Source organism: Castor canadensis, chromosome 2 (assembly GCF_047511655.1).
Source record: "Castor canadensis chromosome 2, mCasCan1.hap1v2, whole genome shotgun sequence".
NCBI lineage: Eukaryota > Metazoa > Chordata > Mammalia > Rodentia > Castoridae > Castor > Castor canadensis.
Window position 1 is genome coordinate 76724332 of NC_133387.1, and position 24484 is coordinate 76748815.

At 33.3% G+C, this 24484-nt stretch overlaps 1 protein-coding gene across 8 annotated transcripts in view; it reads right to left on the reverse strand.

Moving 5' to 3' along the window:
- Nucleotides 1-24484, reverse strand: part of Crppa (CDP-L-ribitol pyrophosphorylase A) — a 294009-nt gene that overhangs the window by 185542 nt on the left and 83983 nt on the right. For all 8 annotated transcript variants that reach the window (XR_012445225.1, XR_012445224.1, XM_074065075.1 and 5 more), the window contains exons 5-6: nt 23453-23498; nt 995-1089 (exon numbers count right to left, since the gene is read on the reverse strand). Coding sequence is in view for 6 of the 8 variants with exons in the window: in XM_074065075.1 (XP_073921176.1) it covers nt 995-1089; nt 23453-23498 (141 nt within the window). In the remaining 2 variants the exon portion in view is untranslated. The remainder of the gene's footprint in view (nt 1-994; nt 1090-23452; nt 23499-24484) is intronic.

A 24484-nucleotide genomic window follows, 5' to 3' on the forward strand; every position in this document is an offset into this window, starting at 1 on the left:
CTTTAAAAGGAATATTGTATCCATGAGTTCGCCCTAGACAATCTATTATAGGATTATCTTCAGAGAACCAAAATGATTCATAGGATGTCAATACAGATTTGTGGTGACCATTAATATGTATTTATTTATATAGCAAAGAGTAAGAGTTTTAATATATTTTATTCAACCCTACCAGCTTTATAATGTCCATGATTTTAATATTTTCAGTTCAATTAGGCAACAAAACTGACAACCAGGTACAGAAAGTGTGATATCAGAGCCTGTTCTTTTTCTAACTGCTATCATGATGAAATTACATAGCCAACTAAAATGAACTTTCTCCTTTGGCTTTTGACTAGATTTATATCACATATGTTAAAAAGTCATCACATGTTGATCATAATAAATTCTACTTAGAAGTTAAACATGTTAATGAAAACAAATTAATATTTAACAAAGTCAGGCAAACAAAATACTTCAAACACAGAGTTGTCATAAAAATGACTGTGGAAGTCATTAGTGGTAAAAGATATAAATAGTTCCTATAGACACTTTTACACTTATGCTTCTTTTATTTTCCTAGCACTAATACTGATAGTAGCTTATTCACTCACTTATATTCATGATCAACTCGTCGTTTGTCACAATCTGTTTCACTTTTTTCTGCTCTTTGTCCTCCTCAGTTCTCTTTTGTTTCTATATAATCGACAAAGCTCACTAAGCTTCTGTCTCATGGCACTGTAGCTCTCAAGCCAATGTGGGCCTTAGCTTGGGGCACATGCATCAGGCAGGCTTCCCAAAGCAAGTCACACATGAGAATCAGGAAAGCAGCCACAAGAGGAAAGGACAGGAGATAGAGGGTACTTCCAGTCCTAACTGTCAACAGACCGAAGGATCTCAGCAAGGCAAAAGGATACATTAGGAATAAATAATTTCTCAGCTTTTTCAAGAAAGATGTCTTTAAGCTAAAAAAATTTGTCAAAAATTTTATCAAACTCAGTCTTTCAATACTTACATTTAATTCATTTCTTAGTGCCTCAAGAAGATAGCTTATAGGTTCTTTCTCTTCTTTTGTGTCCATAACTACACAAAGTTCTTGTGAAATTCTCTCTGAAATATAAAGAAAAGTGTTAAATTTTTAATATTTTAACATTCAAAGTTCTACTATGCTGAAACTTGTGTTTACCTGCGTTAGGTAGCCCTTGACCAAGAACAAGGAGTTTTGGCTATGGGCCAAGTGGAGTGACCCAAACTTCACACAAAGATGTTCTTGATTCTGTTTACCACCCAAACCAAGACATCTGTTCATTAAACACTGTGTGCATGAGTAATGTCACAACACAGCCAAAAGAGATGAGATCTTAGTGTACGTTTGAAAGGGAGTAACTATAAGTGACAACCATTCAGTTCCCCAATTCCATTCTTCCAAGTTTATAAGGAGTCTCACAGAATCTTAAAAATTCCAACTTCTCAGGCAGATTCACCCTCTAGGCTAAAACATGTCTCCTGTGCAAAACCTCCTGGTTAAGTCCAGCATTTTCCCTGCCATTCCTCTAGATTACCTATTCAATAAACTAAGCTCCTATTCTGACTTTTACAAAGGAAAATAATTGAATTTTCCTCAAATTTGGAGGGCTTATTTGAGATGATTTGTTTTAAATATATAAATCAGGTGACAGAATAACATCCATTCAAAGATGTACAGTCCTCCTCTACAGTAGGTAAATTTGAGGTACTAAGAAACACATACGTAGCTGCCAGTTAAGGAGCCACTCCACAATATCTTGCCACGAACATAGAAATAAAGCCTAATTTAAACAGAAGTCCTAAATCAAAAGTTGGGCTAATTTAAAATTTGACCCAGCTGCTTCTTACAAGGGCAACTTTGTATACTGTGTTGTAGGAAGCATTGATCAAGTAATAATTCTGACAAGCAAACATAGGGAAGAGAGTCAAAATAATAACATCACTAGCTAATAATATTCCAAATTTCCTACTTATCAAAAATACAGTATGTTCCAAAAGCTGTCTGCTGTAATGCAATACTCAAGCTATGTAACAAATTCAGGAACCTTGATTTCAGAGAAATCAAGATTTCCCAAAATTGCAGGGTTATGAGTAGTAGAAAAAGGATACAACTCAAAGAAAATAGTTACAGATCTACAGCTATTCTATGGGAATAAAATGAAGACAGCGGAAAGACATTTAACACTTCTTAAACATCATATGAGAAGTCCTAATGCTTTCATTGTCCCATTTAAAGTATGTATTATTAGCTAAGTGCTTGTTTTCACTAGAGGATACTTAAATCCAGGTCTTTCCAAAAATCATACCTTTCTACCATGATACTTACCTTGCAATAGTTTCTGTAAAAAAAAATCAACACATTTTTCACTCATATTCTTTAGTTAAGAAAACTAAACATATGTAAACAAAGTAATTCAAAAGAACTAAAAGGATTCTTCACTAAGTTACATGACCCTAATATAATTCAATATATTTAACAATACAAATTAATGGCCAAGACTGTTAGTACTATAAAACATCCTATGGTGACAGAAAAACTAGTTAAAAAAAAAATAACCCTTTAAAATAAGCTAAGAACTCACTCTTGAAAGGTGAATACATTTTTGTTGCTTAGGTGGGGGGGGAGCTTTGAAAATAATTCGAAAAGATAAAAAATTAATTCTATTGAAACAGGAAAAGTATACACATAAACATAGTACGGCCAGAAGGCAACTGAATTACTGAAGGTCATGGAATGCTTTAGCAGTGAACCCTGCAGTGGGATACTAAATGATGTCATATCATGGCGGTCTGTCTTGGATTCTTCATTATCCCAGAAGCTTTCAGTCAGAAAAGCAGCAGTGTTAAAATAAAGCTAACTCAAGTTTATGCATCATGAAATTAAATGTTTAGACAAATTTTGGCTTTATAACATCTTACAAAAAGTTACGCAGTTAAATTTCCGAATGCTTCTCACAAAAAAACAAGAATCAAAAAGAGTATTGTATAATTTATAAATACAATTAACATGATAACACCACAGACATTTTGACAAATTGATAGAACCATACATAAAGAATAATGTTTTTGAAACAAAATATAACGTGGTGAATTTCCCCTTCCTTGTTTTGTAATATAGCCTCTATACAGTTCTAAGCTCTAGCCAATGTAAATTGATAGTGATAAAAATTAAAACCAGGGTATTAACTATCACCCTACAAAAATACAATTTTTAAAATGAAATAATTCAAAACCGATTTGGCATTCATCTTATATCATGTAATAGAGAACTTCTTTTATTTAGGATCCTTTCATTTCCTTATAAATTTTGCAATCAGTTTCCCTAACACCTGGTGAGCTTTAGACAGAAATGGCATTTTTAAAATAAGAAGCTTTCCAACGAGCATGACACACACCCTCACTGCCCAAAATCTTCCTCGATCCCTCTCAAGTGCTGTATCTACTCCAGCTTAGTCCTTCTGCAGTTTGTTAGATTTATTCCTGATTGTTTGTGAGTACTTAACTTCTTAATTTGTTTCTATGGTCATACAAGAGTAAATTTTATACAGATCTTGCTGTTAGTAACTTTGCTAAGTTTGCTTATAAACTCCAGTATTCTATCATTTTAGATTTTACTATATGTATAAATACTGATTATGATGAAAGGTTTATTTCCTTCTTTCCAATCCATAATGTTATCTAGTAATAAAAAATTTACTTAGAATTTTACCTCCATGTTTATGAAAAAAATTAGCCTATAAATTTACTTTCCCATGAATTCCTGTCATATTTTTATTTAATAACTACACTGTTTAAAGTTGAGAAGTGTCTTTTACTATTCTCTAGAAAACTACAAAAGATTGATGTTTATTTCTTCTTTTAAATGGTTTTGTAGATTTTACTGGTAAAAATCCGCTATCTCTGGTTGGAGGGGTTAATTACAGACCTAGTATCTTAAATAAATGACTATTCACATCCTCTATCTTCCATATCAATTTAAAAAGTTCTATGTGTTCATTCATCTAAATTCTCATGACTATTAGAAAAGTGTCATAATATTTTCCTTCAATGTCTATATGAATTATAAGACCTCAGTATTTTTCATGATCATTCTTGCCAAGGTAGTACCAATTTTGTTGACATTTTATAAGGAAATCTTTGTCATTACAGACCTCTACAACAAATTACTATAAATCCAGTGACTTAAATCACCACCCTTTCATGCACACAGGTCTATAGGTGGGGAGACATGCATAGAAATTGTAAAGCAAATAGGGTAAAATGTAAACATCTAGTGCATTTAGGTAAAGATGTAGGTTGTCTGTACTATTCTTGCAAGTTTTCTTTAAGTTTAAAAGAATATTAAACTAAAAATTACCTTCCCGTCAAAAACCAAATGAGATACAAGGAAATATTATGAAAGGATATTTTCATATAGCGAATAGGAGTCTTTAAAAATTCATCTACCCATTCATTAAAGATCACACAAGCAAAGTTCCATCAAGATTCAAGGCAAAGTAACAATGATTTTCTGGTGGTGATTTCTATATTGTCAGTTCATCTCTTGAAATTTCTAGATACTTGTATACCACAGTGGTCTCTACTACACTGGCTGGTTTCTTACATTGTCCATGGACCATATGTGTATGTATTCTATTAATGACAAATTTTCAATCACTTTATACACAAAGAATAGACTACATTCAAAATCTTCATCCATTCTCTATTATAATTTAATTGTTCTCATCTGGCTGTGCATTAAAATCAACTAAGCATCTTTTTTTTATTTATATTTTTCAAACTCATAGGCCTATAAGCTATCCAAAAAGATTGCAGTCTGTATTTTAGTTAAATTCCAAAAGTGATTCTAATGTACAGCCAGATTGAAAACCTCTGATTAGCTATTATACTAATTTTGTATGATATGTGGATTATAAAAGGTTTCTCTCTTTACAAAATTTGAAATTGTCTACTACGGCTGATTAATATCTCCCCACCACCAAAAATACAACTCATATAGAATATGCTAGTTTTAATATTCCCTGTAGCTTTGAGAAGCAGGAATCTCAATAAAGAACCAAGTATGATAGAAATTTATCTTGAATTAGATATATCATCATGAGCTCATAAAGCATTTCATCCTTACGCATACAAAATATTGGTAACTTTAGGTGGACAGAGAATCAATTGATTCACTTAAAAAAATGAAAGAAAAAAATAACCAAGCATTTATCTTTCCAGTGTGAACTATACTACTGCGTAACTAAATACTAGGTAAAAAGAAATATTTCTTTATGAAAGTATTCTAATTGACATATGAAAACTAATTAATATAGTTAAAATATCATGATTTTCACCTGCCTCCAAAGTAGGAACAAACTATACAGAAATATCAGAGGCTATCATCATTAGTTGCCTTATGTTAAAAATGCCTACCATCTCTTATCTTGCCAAAAAGAGGAATCAAAATTTGATCAAGCTCCAGGATCCAGCACTACATTATTGAGGACAAAGAAATACACAGAACTGCACTACACATGACTAAAACAGTTATTGAGATTCAGAATACTACAGGCCAAACGTGTTGGATACAGGAAAAGAAAAAGTAAAGGGATAGTAAACTGCACACAAAATTGCAGTTAAAAAGTCATTTTTTTAAAAAATATTATTAACTAAACCATAATGTCCAGAGAGTGCCAGTAAGAAATGTGATATGGAGAGCCAACATGCCTGTAATTCCAGTATTTGAGGAAGGTGGAGGGACTCAGGCAAGAAGATCACAAGTTCGAAGGCAGCCTAGGCTACATAGTAAGATCTTGTCTCAAAAAAGGGAGGACGGACAGAGAAATGAGAAAAGAGGAAAGGAGGGAGAAAGGAAATGTAATGAGGAGACTGCTATAAAGTCTAGACAGTGGCTACTTCTGAGGAAGATGGTCAGAATTGTGTGAAAGTTTAGGAAAGGGCTCTATGGGTGGCAAACTTCTATTCTTGATTGGTCTGGCTGTGCAAATATTCTATTCTGTAGGCTATAAGTTTGGCTAGATTTATGTATCTGTGATTTGACATTAAGATGACTTAAAAAAAAATAATAATTATCTGAATATGTACTACTCCTTTCACCCACACTACTACTCATTCAGAAAGTGCCTTTATATATAATCAAGGGACAAAATAAGGTCTTGGGTATTCCACAGATAAAGAACTGTGATACATTTTTAAAACAATGGGGGAGTCTTTTAAATTTTAGCTTAAGAGAAAAACTACTGAAAACCTGAAACGAGAAATGGTGCTTTCATTTATATATAGCTTTAAGATTTAAAGTTCTAAATACCTTCAAAAATACTTTAAATTCTAATCAAAATTGCTAATAGAAAGATATTTGCCTCTTTTAAATAAAAAGCATTGAGTGTAAATTTCACTCTAGGTTTTTTTTTAAATAACTTTCATTATGTTGAGGTAATTTTCTTCTCTTCCTCATTTGAGTGCTTGTATCACGAAAGTGCTCTGAATTTTGTATAATGCTTTTTCTGCATTGATATGATCAAGTAAGCTTTGTGTTCTTCATTCTGGTAATGTTCTATATTGTATTGATTGACTTTCATGTTTCCAATCATCCTTGCATTCCAGGATAAATCCCCCTTGGTCATGTTAGATAGCCCTGTGAATAAACTGATGGATTCAATGTGCTTGGGTGAACTGAGCATCTCCCATCCAAAAACACAAAATACAAAATTTACTGAAATCCAAAACCATCTGAGCACTCACAGGATGATCAGTTTTAAATTTTGGAGCATTTCTAATTTTGGACTTGAATATTCAACTGGTTAAGTCTGAACATACATTTCCAAATTAAAAACCTGAAAGATTTCTGATACCAAGCATTTCAGGTAAAAGATACTCCACCTGAATTTTGTGAAATAATGAAAATTTTTCCTCCAAGGTCAGAAACAAAATGAAGATTCCCACTTTAGCTACTTATATGCAACATAGTAAAGAAAGAAGTAAAATTATTTCTGGTCACAAGTAATGATTTGATATATAGAAAATCTAAAGAGTCCACAAAAAATACTGTTAGAATAAATGAATTCAGCAAAGTAGCAGAATACAATGTTAACAAATATTATTTGTGTTGCTATATACTAAGCAAATGTAAAAAGGAAATTATAAAAAACAAGTCCACTTATAATAGTATATAAATGAATAAAATAATTAAGAACAAAAAATCCAAAGAGTGAAAGGATTGTGTAATAAAAACTATAAAACATTTTTGGAAGAAATAAAAGATATCCTCTGTTCACAGACTGAAAAAACAAAATAATTGTTAATACAGCAATACTACCAAAAGCTATCTATAGATTCAATGTAATCCCTACCAATTCCCCATGTTTTTTTGCAGCAATTGAAAACAGTATGCTAAAATCTTATAGGGACCCCTGAATAACCAAAGCAATCTCAAGAAAGAACAAAGATTAAGAATTTGCACTCCATGACTTCAAAAGTTACTACAGAGTAACAGTAGTCAAAACAGTGTGGTAAGGCCATAAATACAGACCAATGGTGTGTGACAGAGAGCTTCAAAATAAACCCAGGTATATATGGTCAATTGACTTTTTAACAAGGGTGCCAATACCATTCAATGGAGAGAGAACAAATGATGTTGGGAAAACTGGTAGCCACATGCAAAAGAGTAACCTTGGATCACTACTTAGCACAATAGACAAAAAAGAAAAGAAAAGAAAGAAAACCTCAAAATAGATTTAAAACCTGAAACTCCAAGCTTCTAAGAAGAAAATATAGAGAAAAAGCTTCATGACACTGGATATGGCACTGTTTTATTTTTGGATCTGACATCAAATGCATAGACAATAGAAGAAACAGACACATTAGACTTCATGGAAATCCTAGAACAGTTTAGGTTGTTCTCCTGCCATGGGAGGACACAATCTTCATCCTCTTTACCTTCTAACTCCTGCTATGTGAGAGCATAGCAAGAAGGCCCACACCTGATGCTGGTGACCTTTTAATCTTCCAGAACTGTGAGAGAAAAATCTTTTGTTCCTTACAAAGTATCCAGTCTGTAATGTTCTATTCTAGCACAAATGGACTAAGACACCAGATTGGCCTTCTACTGTGGTGAAATGTCCCTCTTCATTACAGGCAATTTTCCATGTTCCAAATTCTACTTGGTTGATGATATGGTCACTACAATTTTCTTTTGATTATTGTATGTGTGGTATGTTTCTCTCATTTACTTAAATATATCTATAATATTTTGGAGGTGAGGTTTTACAGGGAGTATATAGTTGGATAATTTTTATTAGAGAAATTCTTTAGACTGGGGCACTAGAACTATTTAATGTTACATTTAGATTTAATGATATGTTCGGATGTCAGTTAATTTTTGTTTTCTACCTGTGCTCCTTTATCCCTGTTTGGCTTAAACTTTTGATATTTCTAAACTTTATCTCTTGTGTATGTGATTGAATCTCTTTGCACAATTTTTAGGTTTTGCTGTTTTTAGTGTTTGCTCTGGAAACTAAAATACACATTTAAGTTTATAGTCTACATAAAATATTTTACTACATCAAGTAGACTACAAACACCTGTGGTGCAGATCCCTTTACCCTACCCTCTTTATGCTGACGACAAAGTTGTTGTTCTCTTCCACATAAATGTTCCCTCAGAAAAATATGTAATCCTTGTTTTTACTATCAAATAGTTTTAAAAAATAAATAGAATTATATGAATCTACTCACCCACGAATGTATGAATTCTGTTATTCTTTTAGTTCCTGATGTTTCATGTCTATGGCATTTCCTTCTGTGTGAAGAGCTTTAGACATTCTTTTAGAGTACAAATGCTGGCAATGAATTCTTACTTTTCTTACATCTGAGAAAGTATAACACCTCTATTTCTAAAGATTCTTTGTGTGTGTGTGTGTGTGTGTGGATTTAAGATACAGGTGAATAATGTGTCATTAGTGCTTTACAAATCTTGTTCTATTTTCTTCTGATATTCATAGCTTTGGATAGAAATCTACAGTCATTCAAATTGTTTTTTCCCTGTAAGTAATGTGCAACTTTTTAGTTACTTTTAAGATTTTTATTTTGTCCTTCAGTTTTCAACAGTTTGATCATGAAATGGACTTCTTCAGGTTTATCACATTGGAGATGGATATGCATTTTGAATCTGTAGATTTAGAGCCTTTAAGCAAAATTCAAGCCTTTTTCTGTACTGCACTCTTTCTTCTCTGCTTCTGGGACTAGAATAACTTGTTACTGTTCTACCTCCTAAACTTTTTTCATTCTGTTAATCAGATTGAGATATTTTTACTGATCTAGTTAACATTTCTAACACTTTGTCATCTCCAATCTGTTTCAGATCATCCAACAAGTATCTTAATTTGGATATTATATTTTTAAGTTCTAAAATTCTCATTTGGTTCCTTGTGTTTTCTATAGCTTTGAGAATTTTTTTATGTTTCATTTCAAGAGCATTACTTGGTATACTACGTTCATAGTCAGTGCTTTAAAATATTTGTCAGATAATTCCAACAACTATGTCACCTCAGCAAAGTCAACTATTGATGGTTTTTTTCCATAGGAGTTTAGGTTTTTCTGGCTCTTTGTATGCCAAGTGGGTTGTATTAGATTTTGATGTGAAACTGTGGGTCCTGTTCAAATTAATACTGTTTCAGCACTAAATCAACCCAGTTTCTCTCAGGCTCCAATTTTAATGATCTTCTGTGTTATGCTTACAATATCAGTTGCATTTTTTCAAAACTTTTTCAGTACTGTTTGAATCTCCCATTAATGCTCTTTAGTGACTAATCTGAGTACTGGCTTTCCCTTTCCCTTAGTTCACTTCTTAAAGTCTATGGTATGATGTTTAGGGTCAAATACTGATACACAACCCAGAGGTACACCTGGAAATTTGTGAAGTTGTTTATGAACTTTCTCTGTTCCTCTACAACAATCCCTCCCATTTTTTCATTTCTCTAGTAGATCTATTGTCAGTACTTCTACCAAAAATCTGGGGCTATATCATATTTCCAAAGTCTGTATTATATGTCCAGATCAAAACAGCAGAAAAGAAAGAAGAAGTAATAACAGTGCTCGCCCCAACTCTTAAATACACAGCAATTCTTATCAAAGAAAAATGTTCCCCTCTCAAAATTTTAGGTTACACTAGTCCCCCTATTATTGCCACTGTCTGTGCCACTATTGCGACATGATTGCTTAGGGAAGAAAGCATTAGAATATATGAAAAAGAAAAAGGCGGAATGTTTTCCTATTAGGTGACTCCTTTTCTGTTACTCTGATAAGACTCACAAGGATTCTCATGCAAGCCTGTGCAGTCTGGCAGCCACTTGTGGTTTTTAGGCCTCAATGGATCCAGGTTAGAATAAAGCAGCAAAACAGCAAGGGTCACTGCCAAGGTAATATTTCAAATCTGGACCTTCTTCATTAACCCATCTGCTATTATTTTTTTCAAATACCTTTCATTATATTCTGTCCAAGTTTTACAGCTTCATTTAATTAGAGAAATGGGTGTTTTTACTCCATCTTACCTAAAAACAGAACCAACTCATATTCTTTTATAAATAACAAGTGAAAAATAATCTGTCTACACATAAAAGTTCATTAAATATTCAAGATTCTCAGTAAAAATATGAGATTATATTGTAGTTAACTTTCCTAATTTTTATCAGCATATAAATTTTCTTACAATCAATTGTACCTTAGAGTAAATGGAACATAATAGAAATGCCTCCCTAGTCATACAATGTAACATTCGATTCACAACTATTTATGTAACAGAATAGACATCTTGTACCAAAAATACAGACTGTCTGAACATTTAAATTTTAAAAAATCACACTGTCTAATTAGCATAATTATATTAGTTATGAGTTAAGAATACACTCCAATAGTACAGAAATTCAAAAGCTTAGGGATGGAGAACTTAACACAAAGAAGTCTTGGCTAGTTCCCTGGTCCACAATGTACTAGACAATACAATACTCTAAAGCACCAAAAAACAATTCACAGTCATTGAAGCACATAAGGATGCAAATTAGAGGAGACAACTTCTCGGAAGGTCATTCTTTTGTGCTGCACCCTTCCACGCAACAGCTACATACTGTTGGCTCCAAGTGGAGAAAGACAAAGAGGCTCTGTTAAGCACAGGATATTCTTCATTCTCTGCTTATATCCTTGCTATTCTAGTAGCTGATGGTGGCAGAGAGGAAGGAAATTGTCAGAATTCCATCCATCTTCCCTGTAGGCTGCATCAAAAAATGCCTAATTTGATATCCTGAATGTCAAAGTTTTGAATGCATCATAGCTCCATGTGACAGACTTCTTTGAAATTCTCTCAAGTTTCAATTAAGGCCTAAATACACAATTTCTCCAGGGCTTCCAACCCCCCAGCTAAGTCTTTGCAATCTAAAACTTCACATTTTGTTAGGCTACATCATTCAGCAATATATAATTATACACAATGTCATTTCATAAGTGCTCAATTCCAGTGTTTTTCTAAGACTCCTGCATAAGTAACAACAATTTTAGTCTATAAATCTGAAAGGTTATAGAGGCCAAAATCTAATTTGTAACGTATTTATCTTTTAAGTTTTCCTTTTAATTTTAAAACAGACACAAAAATACTTTGTGTATGACTTTTTAAACAAGAGGACAAAAACAGTAGTTTTTCAAATTGTAGTGGTAGAGGAGAAGAATTCAAGTATGGTATCGTTCATACATTGTAAGAATGTTTGTAAATGCTACAATGTACCCCAACCCAGCACAATGAGGGGAAAAAGTTAAAATTAAAAAAAAATCCACACAGGCATGGAAAAAGGAAGCATAGCTCATGTTTGCATGTTTAATTACAAAAATATTATTTAAAAGTCTTCAAGATTATGTTTATTTGATGTGCATTTCCTTTCAGTTCTCTTTATCTTTCCTGGGATGGGGCTGGAATAAAAGTTTCTTTAGCACCTCCGGACTACCTAATTAGAATTCTTCAATTTCTCTTTCCTGTGGTTGCTTTGCCCTTTCTGACTTTGGCTTGTCTTTTGCTGGCCATGGGTCCCGGGCCTTGAAGTCCCAGCTCTTGATCAGGAACATAAAAGTCAAGGTCAAACTCTGACTAAAGGCAAGGAATTTTGTTGATCTAGTTCAACAAATGTTCTGTCTTAAATCTAATCCTCCTCCATGACCTCATGCTTCTACCCCAGCCCTTGTGCACACAGCTTAGACTTCCTATACTCCTCATCACAACCAGAGGAAGCATTTCAAATTTCTTTTCCATTTGTTTTCCTTTTAAGATTTTATTTATGGCTCATCTCTGACCCCTTCCCTATGTTAGGGTGTTGAAGAGATTATTTTTGTTTTCCATATCAATAAACATTTAGTCTCAGATTGTGAATTTAAATAGGATGCTGAAATTGCTTATTTGTATTGTAGTGGGTTCAGCTTGAAGACAACACCCCTAGAACATGATACTGCTAATCCAGTGCATTTCAGTAGAAATCACTGCATTTGCTTCTTTTCTATTGTCAGCAAATAAGAGAATGTGTTTTAACTGTAGTGTCATTTTTGTGAAATTTTCTAAAATCTATGCCAAAGTAAATGATGGTGGTTCTTTTATTAATTATATACCTGCTTAGGCCATTTGACTATGCTAGTTTTCAACAGGTCAGCACCTCTAAATCTGTCAGGTTTTATAGAAGAGTGCAGAGTGAACGCAGCAACTAGACTCAGAGGTAAAACTATTAAACAACAGTTTGTCTAAGGATATCTTTGCCTTCCTTTAACCGCCTTGTGCCTAGGAAGTGTTTACCATTTGTAAGGCAGTTTGTCTGCACTTACATTGTACATCTTATTACTCCTTTGGGAAGAAGGTTCATTTTCCTCTGGCCTTTTGCCTAAGTTAGGTTTAGCTGAAACAACCTTACTTTTCCTTTTAGAAAAGGTTGTTACATGAGACGTACATGCAATTGTTCTTTTCCCATCAAACGTCAGCAAATGTTTGCTGAGTGTATTATGTTGCTCATTAATTCACTTGCTGCTTTAGGATCAACTTTATCTGTACCTTTTTCTTCCCCTTGTCACCTCAGTGCAAATATGAACACAGTACCTGTTTCTTCCATATTCTCTTCTCCCAGCATCCATTTGACTTGACTTGACTTTAAATAACTGTATCAAACATAAAAAGACATTTGCCAAAACTAGAGTGTTTTTTTAAAAGAAAGCTTAGCTAAGTTCCTTTCTCTGGTAACTTTGAAAAACAACCAGAGTTGTTATATGTGGCTATTTTAAAATGCTTTGTATATGTGGTGTTTAAAAAAGAGTTTAGGGTATAGGAAGGTGAATATTACCTAAGTATTCATGTTTGAAAATGAGACCTATTGAAACTATTTCAGGAATGGGGAAGGGGAGATAAGGAGAATGCTCAAGGGGGTAAATTTAGCTATGATATATTATAAGAACTTTTGTAAATGTCACAACGTACCCCCAGTACAACAGTAATACATTAATTAAAAAATAAAAAATGTATTGGCTAACTATGTAGAATCTAGGCTTGTGTGTCATAAATCCTCTTCGTGTGCTCCCTTTGTAATAGTACCCAGAAACATCTCCTGCACTTCAGAATATCAGTCCCCCAGCCATGGAGAAACAGTGTTTTAGGGGGATGTTTTCTAGTTCGAGTGTTGACCAATGACCTAAAAATATTGCAGTTGTGGGTACGTTCTTTAATTTGTGTGGATCAAGGTAAGGTAGCCTTTTCTGTTATTTCCAACTTTTTAACAGCTATCTCTGTATTTGACAGAACTCCCAGAATTAACTGTTTTTATTGTTAGTAGCTCCAGTGGCCTCACTGGGATAGGCAAGCCATATTGTATGACAGCGTCCCTATTTCACCTGCCTAAGTCTATAATAGGGCTTTATTCACAGTAAGCACCAAGGTCACCCTGTCATCTTCAGGTCAGTTACATTCTCTTTTAGAAAGTGCATGCTTCACTTGAACAATGAACTTTCAGTGAGGTACAATAAAATTTTGATAAAATTTGATAAAAGCTCAGAACACATACCGTAGTGATAAAATGAAGTAGCATTTATTACCGAACTCTAAATTTTGTGTAATTTTCTGTGACCCAGATTGTACATGTTTTATGTGTGCTTAGATAAATATACTTAATATACGTGCATATACACACATACATAGCAGATCCAAGACTGACTGACTTGATCTGAAATGAATGAATCTGCAATGTTACATGTGACTAACAGTGATTAGGAACTGGAGAAAAAAAGACTTACCGCATCAAATTCTTTTAGCTACAAATCCCAGTATAGAGTAGTTGATGGATAGGCTAGGGTAGTTTGGTGAAACAATCAGATCAACAAATTGATTACATACTCCTATGATTTTATGCATAGAACACCCTGTGCAGTAAAAATAACTGTTCTTATATTTTTCACTGTAACTGGATTATTCAGGTTGCCCAGAAAGAAAGAACATTCCTAACTCTAACAAAATAAACTTGTTTTGCTTAAAAATTCTCTTATTTTCATTCAGATAAACCAAAATATGAGGTTAGTTCTATAAGTGGGCAAAACTCCAGAAGTATATTTTCAATTTTCTTGGAAATACTCAACACCATGAGATGTTGTGAAACTCATTCACTATACTGACCTCTGAAAAGTTTTAGTGTTCTTAGGTAAATAAAATCTTTATCAAACCCAAACACAGTTATTTCCAAAAAATGTTTCCAGCAGTGGTTTCCATTCTTTCACTGAGTTCCTTGGATCAAAAGCCAATCTTATGTTCCATTTTTTAATTCCTTAAAGATTTAAAAGTGATATTAATCATAAGCCAGGCATGGTTGTTCATACCCGTAATCCCACAGCACTCAGGAGGCAGAGGCAGGAAGAGATCAAGTTTGGGGCCAGCTTGGGCTACATGCTGAGACCCTATCCCCCCAAGAAAAATCAAAACCAATCAACCAAACAAAAAACAGAATCATCGGTATTGGGCCTTGATGTCACTATCTCAGTTTCAGCTATAGAAAGGTAGTTAATTTTTCTCTGAACACTTTGACAGAGAAAGCTATTAGGATAAGAAGAGGACAGACAGGTAGTGTACAAAGGGAAAGCAGCCAACAAGCCATGACTATAATACAAGTAGACAACAGAGTCAGTAAATCAACACTTGCATGAAAACCATACACATCCACTCTAAGAGGTCAGCATGGTCTTCTGAGGAGAGAGTTATGCTGTTAACTGTGCATGATTTAACTGGAGGGCAATCATTTGTAGGCACATTTTTTAAAAGATGTTTTATATCATCAGATCTTAAGCCCATCTTTGAGTCACAGAATATAAAATGAAATTTCCTACCTTAGAACTGAAAGTAAGGAGCAGGCATGTGTCATCTTGTCTCCTGCAGTGTTCTTATGTGTAAGCAGTGCATGCATTATACAGTTTTCCAAGTGAATGATACCATACATTTTGCCTTTCCATTTTGAAAAAAATTATTTTGAAATACATACAATCTCTAAAGTTAGTGACTCAGAGTGTTTACAAATGTATTATATTACTGCTTTGAACACAATGTCGTATTTGGGTTTTTGACATTTTTTAACTACTTACATCAGTATGAAGTATAAGTGGCTGGCTTTTGTATGTTATCAAGTCTTATTTAGCAGTTAATAATTCACTGTGGCCTTCGAAGTTCTTGAAAATGACAGATTTACTTACTTATGCTTGAATCACCATTTCACTGATGACAAATTAAGAAAATTATAAGATTAAACAAACAAGCAAACTCTACTTTCTCTAATCTTGACCCAAATATTTAACTTTACAATTTACATCCTTTTTGTACAATAAAATCCAAGGAAACCAAACTCCTTTTCAATTATTTTGCAGCCTTCCTATTCTTACTAATTAAAGCTTGACGCAAATGTTCTCATATACTCACATAAGATACAATCACATTAATGTTTTCAAGAGAATGAAGAGCAAAAATTATTATGTACAAAGAAGTTTGGATATTAATGGGGGAATTTGGAAAATTAAGTATCAGTCAAAAGCCAGAAACATCAAAACCCAAAGTCTCTAAGTAAATCTTAGCTGTCACTTTGCATTGTCCAAAGAAACATGGTTAATACAAATGGCACCATCTCCGAGTATTTAACAAGAAAAACCTGATGAGGACATACCACAGATGTAGAACATTGTCCAGTTACATACGTAAGAAACCTGATTAAATGTTGTTCATCTTTTTGATTTAAGAGTTTCACAATGATTTTGCACTTATAGTCACAATCATAAGTAAAAATGTTAAAAGATCAAAAGGAAAAGAAGGTACTAGTTTCTTTCTGTGTCAAAGGCACACACTTCAACACAGTAAGTCTTCTTAGACTTCAACACTACTGAACCAAAATTGCTCACATTTGATTTTACTTTACTCCTTTTAGTCAGCTCCAACTTAAAAATATATTCAGCTACTTTTTCAAGGTATAAGTACAGAAGGAATGAATTGGTTTATTAAAAAAAACCTATATGAGGAAAAAAAAAGCAGGTGTAAGAATGTATACCTTTATTGTTCTTAAATACTTATTGAAAGAAATCCACCTGTATCATTGACTTTCATAAAATTGTATTTTTCAAAAAATGAAAAAGTATATTTTCTGAATAAAATGTAAATTTGAGCCAGTATGAGATGTTATATGTCAGAAAAATCAAACTCAATTTTCCTTTAAAATTTTAAAAACAAATGCTTAAAAATGGAAAAACATTATATAATCACTGAAAAAAGACATAAATTTTTATATGAACATTAATATTAAGTAATTTTAACTGAAGTCAGTTAAAACTGAAACAATTTTTAGTTTTAACTTTTTTCAATCTTCATACAAGCCACTATATGAAAAGAGGCACAACAGGCAGTTTTTATAGCATAAGCTTTTTGTACAATTATAACCAGGAGAAAATAAAATGAAATTGTTTTTTACAATATTCTTTAGCCACAAAATTGAATACATTAGAAGGTTGCTGAAGGAGGTTAGTAGAAAATAAACACAACCTTTTATTTAGAAATTCCATAGGGCTTTTTGTCTTAAAACATTTTAGGATATTGACCCTTCTGCCAGGTTATGGTCAGCATATTAAATCAAATGTGGTTTGGGGCTGTTTGTATGGCTTATGTAAATCTAGATAGAGTATGTTACCACTGACATCTGTTACCACTTTAATATAGTTTTTGGTTCGTCTGAGCATGCAGAACAGGCTTGGGTGGGCTCAACCAGTTTGTGTGACAAAAGTACAATACTTCTTTGTGAAGTGGATGTTTACAAACTTATCAGTCAGCCCTGAGCCTTGTTGCACCAATTAATCAGACTACTCTACAAAAGTTTGTTTTAATTTTCAGAGTAGAAGATGAAAGAGTTAAACATATACATATTACAAGGACTAATTCCAGCTCTCTGCCTTAGGAAAAAGGAATATTGAGATTTCTTTGTTTTACCCAGTTATAACAGTAAATTTGTGATTAAATGCATTTTAACACAGACTCTGTGAAAGACAAATATGAAAGGACCACTTTCTATACATGTTTCCTATTAAGGATAGTTCAGCATAAATGGAAACCCATGGAAACATTGATGCTAAAATAAAGATTTAAATTAACATAAGATAAAAATCAGATTTTGAGACTAACTACACAATACAATTTATAAATTTTAGTCACAAGCATGCCTGAAGTTAGCCAACCTATATCAAATACTAATGAAATAAGACTTTTTCCTATAACATCAAAATTCTCACATCAAAAATGTTGACTTGATTATAAATGAAGATGGACTAAAAACACATGCTATTCTAGTAAAATGCTTTTGCATGCAATTTGATATTTATCCTAGCAATGTTTGCAGTATAGAAAATACAAAGTAAACAAGAAAATATTTATATCAGAATATTTATTGACCATCAATATTTAGCATGCAAGGGAAAAAGCAGGTAAAATGCAAAATTACAGAATATAAAATATAAATATGAAGCATTTATATCACAGCATGAAAAAAGCTCCATCCTGGAAGAGAAAAACCTGTTGCATGTACACAGACCAGAGTTATCAAAAAAATTAAACAGTACCCAACAGTACCCAACCTAACAGTAAAATGATTGGTTGTGTGATTTTGAGTTTTTATTTTTATTCTTTCTCTGGGAATGTCTAGAATTCTGTCATTTCACTATTACCAATTTTCCACACACCTGTAATACAAAAGTAAACACTCCAGATAACAATACTTAGACAAGTATTAGGAGGTAAGTTCTTTAGACTTAATTGTATGATCATTTTCCATCTGGCCCACTGAAGGAACAGTTCCTAACTCAAAGGAATCAAAGCTCATAAGACACAACAATTAGAAACCACTGGTGCCCACCAACTGAGGGATTAATTCTAGGATAGACTTTGGTGTCCAGTAGGAATAGCTACATAATTCAGAGATACAAAATGGACATGTCCCAGAATGGAATTAAAATGAAGGACAATGAGGAGGGTGAATATGTAGGAAATATTATGTACACATGTATGTAAATAGAAAAATAAAAGCTGTTGAAACTTTATCAGGAATGCAGGGAGTGGGGATAAAGAAGAATGATGGAGGGGGTGAATTCAACTATGATATATTGTAAGAACTTTTGTAAATGTTACAATGTACCCCCAGCACAACAATTATAATAAAAAAAGAACAAAATGGCTATATGAGAAAATGCATCAAAAGTGCCTGGCAGATAGCACTGTATGCAATGGTGCTTAATACGTACAGGTGCTTCTTCTACTTCTTATCCTGTTTGCCTACTTCATACATTCTTTGCAAGCCAACAAACTCTTCCTGATGTACTCTAGGCAGTCACAAATCTCTCTCCCCAGCTTATCTAAGAAATCTACTAAATTCCTTTTTAGTTACATGGAATTCATTCATGAGGGTTAAATGAACTCCACAGAAGCAGTCCAATACTGCAGTCCTGTGAGATAAGCAAGGGTAGCAATTGTTCTAGAAAATTTCATGGAAGCAAAATGAAGACATTAAGTGATTTGATTAAGATTACTTACAGGGTAAGTTATAAGCAGATATCTAATAACACAATTTACTAAAAGAGTTGATGCACTGGTATTATGGAACCATTTCTGTGAAGGTTACATTGAAGAGTTCAAATTAAGAAGAAATGTTTTGCCAAGTGCCATACTATAGAACAAGAATACACTGTCAATAATTCTTTAGAGAAATTAAATACAAGTACAGCCCCCAACAATAGACAAAATGAATGCTGCAGTCACTTTCATATATTTGGAAATCCAACCATTGCAGAAAACAATAATCTTTCAAGATGACCAATAAATTGGATTTTTTTCAAGAGGTATAAGTGTACATAGAATCAATGAGATATTATACAGTATTTTAAACTATTGAATGCCATTATATTTTTGTTTTCTCTTTGGGTAAAAAAACATTCCCTGATTTTTTATAAATTCTACTCTGAGTAGCTAATGTTAAAAAAAATCAAAGCCACTTGAAGCTGAAAGATGTGGATAAAGTAATTTTATTTACCTATACCTAGTCCTTTCAGAAATAATAACATCATAAAAAAAAGAATTAAGGAAAATGGAGACTTGGATTTAAGCTGTGAGTCTGGCTTTTACCAACTATGTGACCCAAAGGAAGGTAACTTAACTTAAATCTCAGTTTCCCCATCTATGAAATGAAAGCAATAATATCTACTTTAGGGCACAAGTTTAAACAAATGAGACAACATATACAAGACACATAGCATAAGTGCTATATGCTCCAAGTTCTGGTTTCAAGTCTTGACAAAAGAACACGAAAACATTGTATCATTTCTACTTTAAAAAAATGGTAAAGGGATAGACATACTGTATCTCAATATGCCTTTGTTGGAAGAAGAATGGTAAGGTGGGATGTGCCATGTATTTTCATAACGTAAAATCTTCAAGATGAAGGAAAAAATGTAGCTATACCTGATATCATACAAATAAACCCAGTTCAATAAAAGAAGATGCCAAACAACGACATTCTCTGCACTTTCATTGAATAATAATCTGAAACAGGTTCATAGCATATTATGGGCAATGCTGAAATTCAAACTGGTCTTAAAACCAAAATAAATTGTTTCATTATAACTTGGTGGCAAAATCAGCTTCAAACTTAAACTGGCTAGAATTTCCATAGTATTTATCACATTGAGCATAGACATTTTTACACATCATGAGTTTCATTTTATGGTTGTCCCAAATCCCACTGGGGGTGAGATATAGTAGATGGTGTGCTTTAGTTCTGAAAGTACAAAATATTCCAAAACTCATGTAGCCTGTAGATTCTAGATGAGAGAATCTGAACAATCTCTACTCACAGGGAAAATGGTGGAGAGTGGGGTCAGTTATGTAATGAAGAGGAAAGTGCCTAAGGCTGAGCCTTGTAGTTAAGTTTATTCTCCACCCTTCTCAAGTCAGTAATTGCATTAAAATCCTTCAGTATACTATAATATGGAAATAATAATGTTGTTTATATCACTGATGTCTTGAAGAATGTAAAGAGATAATACACATAAAATTTTTCAAATAATTCCCAAGCCAAAGCTAGTTTCCAATAAATGCTATGAAATATTAGCACTTAGAAAAATACTGTCAACATTTACTTGGTATGATGGTTAATTGTATGCGCCCATGTGATTGAGCTAAGGGATGCCCAGATATCTAGTAAAACATTGCTTCTGTGTGAATCTGTGAGGGTGTTTCTAGAAGAGATTAGCATTTATGGGAAGACTGAACAAAGAAGTTGGCCCTCATCAATGTGGGGCAGGCATCATCCAACCCATTGAGGACTTCTGTTTAGGACTATTTTGTTCATCACAGTTGTTTAGTGGCATGCCTGTCCTCTAATGTCATATATTGACTAGAATGAAAAGATGAAAGGGTAAGTTCCCTCTCTTCTGGTGCTGGGATATCCATCTTCTCCTGCCCTCAGTCCCAGTTTCAGTTCAAAGACTACTAGCCCTTCTGGTTTTCAGATCTCTGGGTTTGGACTAGCTTTCCTGGGCCTCCTGCTTGCAGAAGGCAAATCATGACAACTAACCTCCAAAATCATGTGAGCCAATGTGCCATGATGAATCTCTGCCTATGTATCTGTATCTATATTTACATTCTTTTGGTTCTATTTCTTGGGATAATGTTTATCAATACACTATGAAAAGGGAAGGAGTTGAATATATAGCTCAGATAGTCTTAAATCAACCACATCATATTTTGCCATTTGAATTTTTTAAAAGCTAAGAGCACTTTTTCCTGTGCCCAAAGGTATAGCAAGTATCAGAGACAGTATTTATCACAATTACTGATGGCAGAGAGTAATCTCAGGTGAACAAATAAGCCTTTGAAGTTGGTAGAGCATGGTAAGACTTCAAATTGTAATAAAGATAATTTAGAAAGATTTGACCTGTAAAAGACTGTAGAGAAGCCTAGAGTAGAACTTCTGGAATTTAACTTATAAATCGTCCATAATTCTTATCAAATTCAGATTCTGAACGAGTGACCTGGGGCCAGAGATTCTACTCTGGAGGTCTCAGAAACCCTGAAGTTACTGGTCTTAGGTGAACACACAGAGGCAAGACCCCAGAGCAGCGTTCCTTTAACTTTACCAGTAGCATCAGAATCTGTAAGAAGTTTTAAAAAACACAAATTTTAGAGAATAAGGCAACTTTTGGAATTTGTTGACCTAAATCAGCTGCTTACATTAAGCTAGTCAAATTACGTTCCCTGAGAAGAAAACACTCTTTTAAAAACTTTAAAAATAATGATATACTAGAACCTTTACCTAAGTAAGAAAAGCAAGTATGTTTAAAATGTAGGCTTTTAAGTTTTAAGCAGCCTGTTTTGATAACATGTGGGCAAAGTATTACAATTTATAGAATCCTCTATTGAACCACCTACTAACTGTTCACAAAACAGACCATTTCCATTTTGTTTTACCTAGGTAATACAGAGATGACTTTGTAACAAAACCAAACTGAGCTTTCCATTCTTTGTGTTGAGAGCATAACTGACCACATCATGGTTTAGCCAAACTCTCACAGAGACATATTTACACAATCGCCTGGCTGATATATAAATATATGTCAGCGTTTTGATTTATGGTTATAGATGATCTGTTTATAGACACAGATATACAAATTATAGTACATTAATGGCTTGAAACTAAATATGCTTAAGGGACAAAGAACTTGAGGATAAACTGCAAATACAGTGTCATGATCAGAGAAAAGATTTCAGTTTTCTGTATATGAATCCAACTGGTTGTTAAACAGGATTTCCCAAATCTTAAAAATGAAGAATGCATTTAGAATTCAGATTCAGCACTTTTTTCTATTTCAATAAAAGTTTAAATTTGGAAGTTCATCTCTCAACCAAAACTTGAGCATATAGTTTTACTAATGATCTAACTTTTATGAAAGCAATTACTTACTATACTTATATAATCTTTGATCTTGAAAAGACTATATATTTAAAACAGTAGTTCTCAATTAAGGGCAAGATTATCCCCTGTGGGACATTTGACAACATCAGAAGTCATCTTTGTCACAACAAAGGGGGAAGTAAGAAAGGAAAAGTATTTCTGGTACCTCAGTAGAAACTAAGCATGCTACTAAGAATGTGATGCACAAAATAGTTCCAAAATCCAAGAATTACCTAATCTAAATTGTCCGTGTGTATGCTAAGGTCGAAAAACCCCATTTAAATGATATAGGATGCAAAAACACAGAAAGAATGTCCCTTCCACATGTTAATTACATTCCTAACACAATGCTAAACATAAAAATAAGTACCTCGTGGTTATTAGATACACTATCTGGGTAGATGAAATCTTAGAGTTATAGTGATAAAAAGGAAAGACTATCACTACTACAAAACATGTAGTCATGGTCAGAACAAAAAAGGAATTCAGAAAATCATCTCATCCAGTTTTTCTAATTAGTGGAAATAATGATTCCATACAGAATGTGCTACCTAATGCACAGACGTGGAAGTGAGAAGGGATAGGGAAAATTATCCTAATAGCAAACAAGAGATACCTTTACAACTTTTCTAAAATGTCACTTTCTACTATTTCCTTTCAATGGCATCAATGATTTATATTTAAATTAATAAGCTAAAGTCTTTCTTTTGTCAAAATTACAACCAATGTGACACAGTAAGTGATAATTTCATAAGCACTAATCAAAATAAAATGCAATTATTTTCAAAAAACAAATCAGAGACCTCAGTGGCCTTCAGGCATTTATCCCTCTGAGATTGCTGGGATTTAGAGTGTCATGAGAAATTCTGAACTGGCTTATATTTTTTTAAACACAGGAACTGACAGTCACAAGGTCAAACATACCCTTAATAATCGATTCAGCCGTATACAGATCTCGTTTGTAGGTCACCTAGAGGACAGATAAACCTCATTAGACTTAACAGAGCAGGAAGGAATGTGAAAGCAATAAAATAATGCCCCCAAGGAAATTCTTGATTTTGGAGAAACTGTAAACATATAACACTGACAATTTCTATGTTAGAATAGCCTTAGCAAATTCACATTAAATCATACTCTTTCTACAAATGAGTGAAGATTTGATTTTAAAACTTTGCACAAATTAAGATTTTATGGACCAGTAGTTACTAAAATCTTATTAATATAATGAAGTATGATAACTGAAGAAAATGTGTTAATGTTGGAATAAAAGTGACAACATTACTATTTAATAGTACAGTTTTCTATTGGAAGGAAGAGAAGGAGAGGGAAAGTCTCTGTGTTACAAAAATCACCAAGCCTCATTCTTATTTGAAACTTTAAAAGATTAATTCACATTTAAAGAGACTTTCTTCTGAAGAGTGTCTTTATGTATGCAGATAAGATTCAGCTTGTTAGATTTTTTCCTTGTCATGCAACCTGGTAGGGTATGTGTCTGCTCTATGGAGAAGAATTCTAAAACTCAACCCAGGAACAGAATATGTACATACACTGCAGAACTAGTTCTCCTATATCACATGTATCACAGAGCTGAAAGACGTAGTGAACAATAAAACTGTATTAAATAAATATGGTCATCGAAGTTCATCAAGTACCCAGATGATTACGACATAAAACCATTGGACAAAAGTTTATTCAACTAAGTAGTATCTTACCATTCCTATAAAATTGGACTTTCTTTCTCTAGATTAGCTCATAACTGGATTTGTACAGGTACTTTGTTTTAATTCAAGGAGACACAGAACTACTCAAAATAGATTCCCTTGCTGGGCCTTTATCCTGGTGAATCCTAGACCAAGATTACACCTTGCTCTCCAGAATTCAATGAACAACTAATTTGGTAAGACAGATAGAAAGTTGCTTAAGCATTTAAACAATCCATTCAAATCAAACGTGACA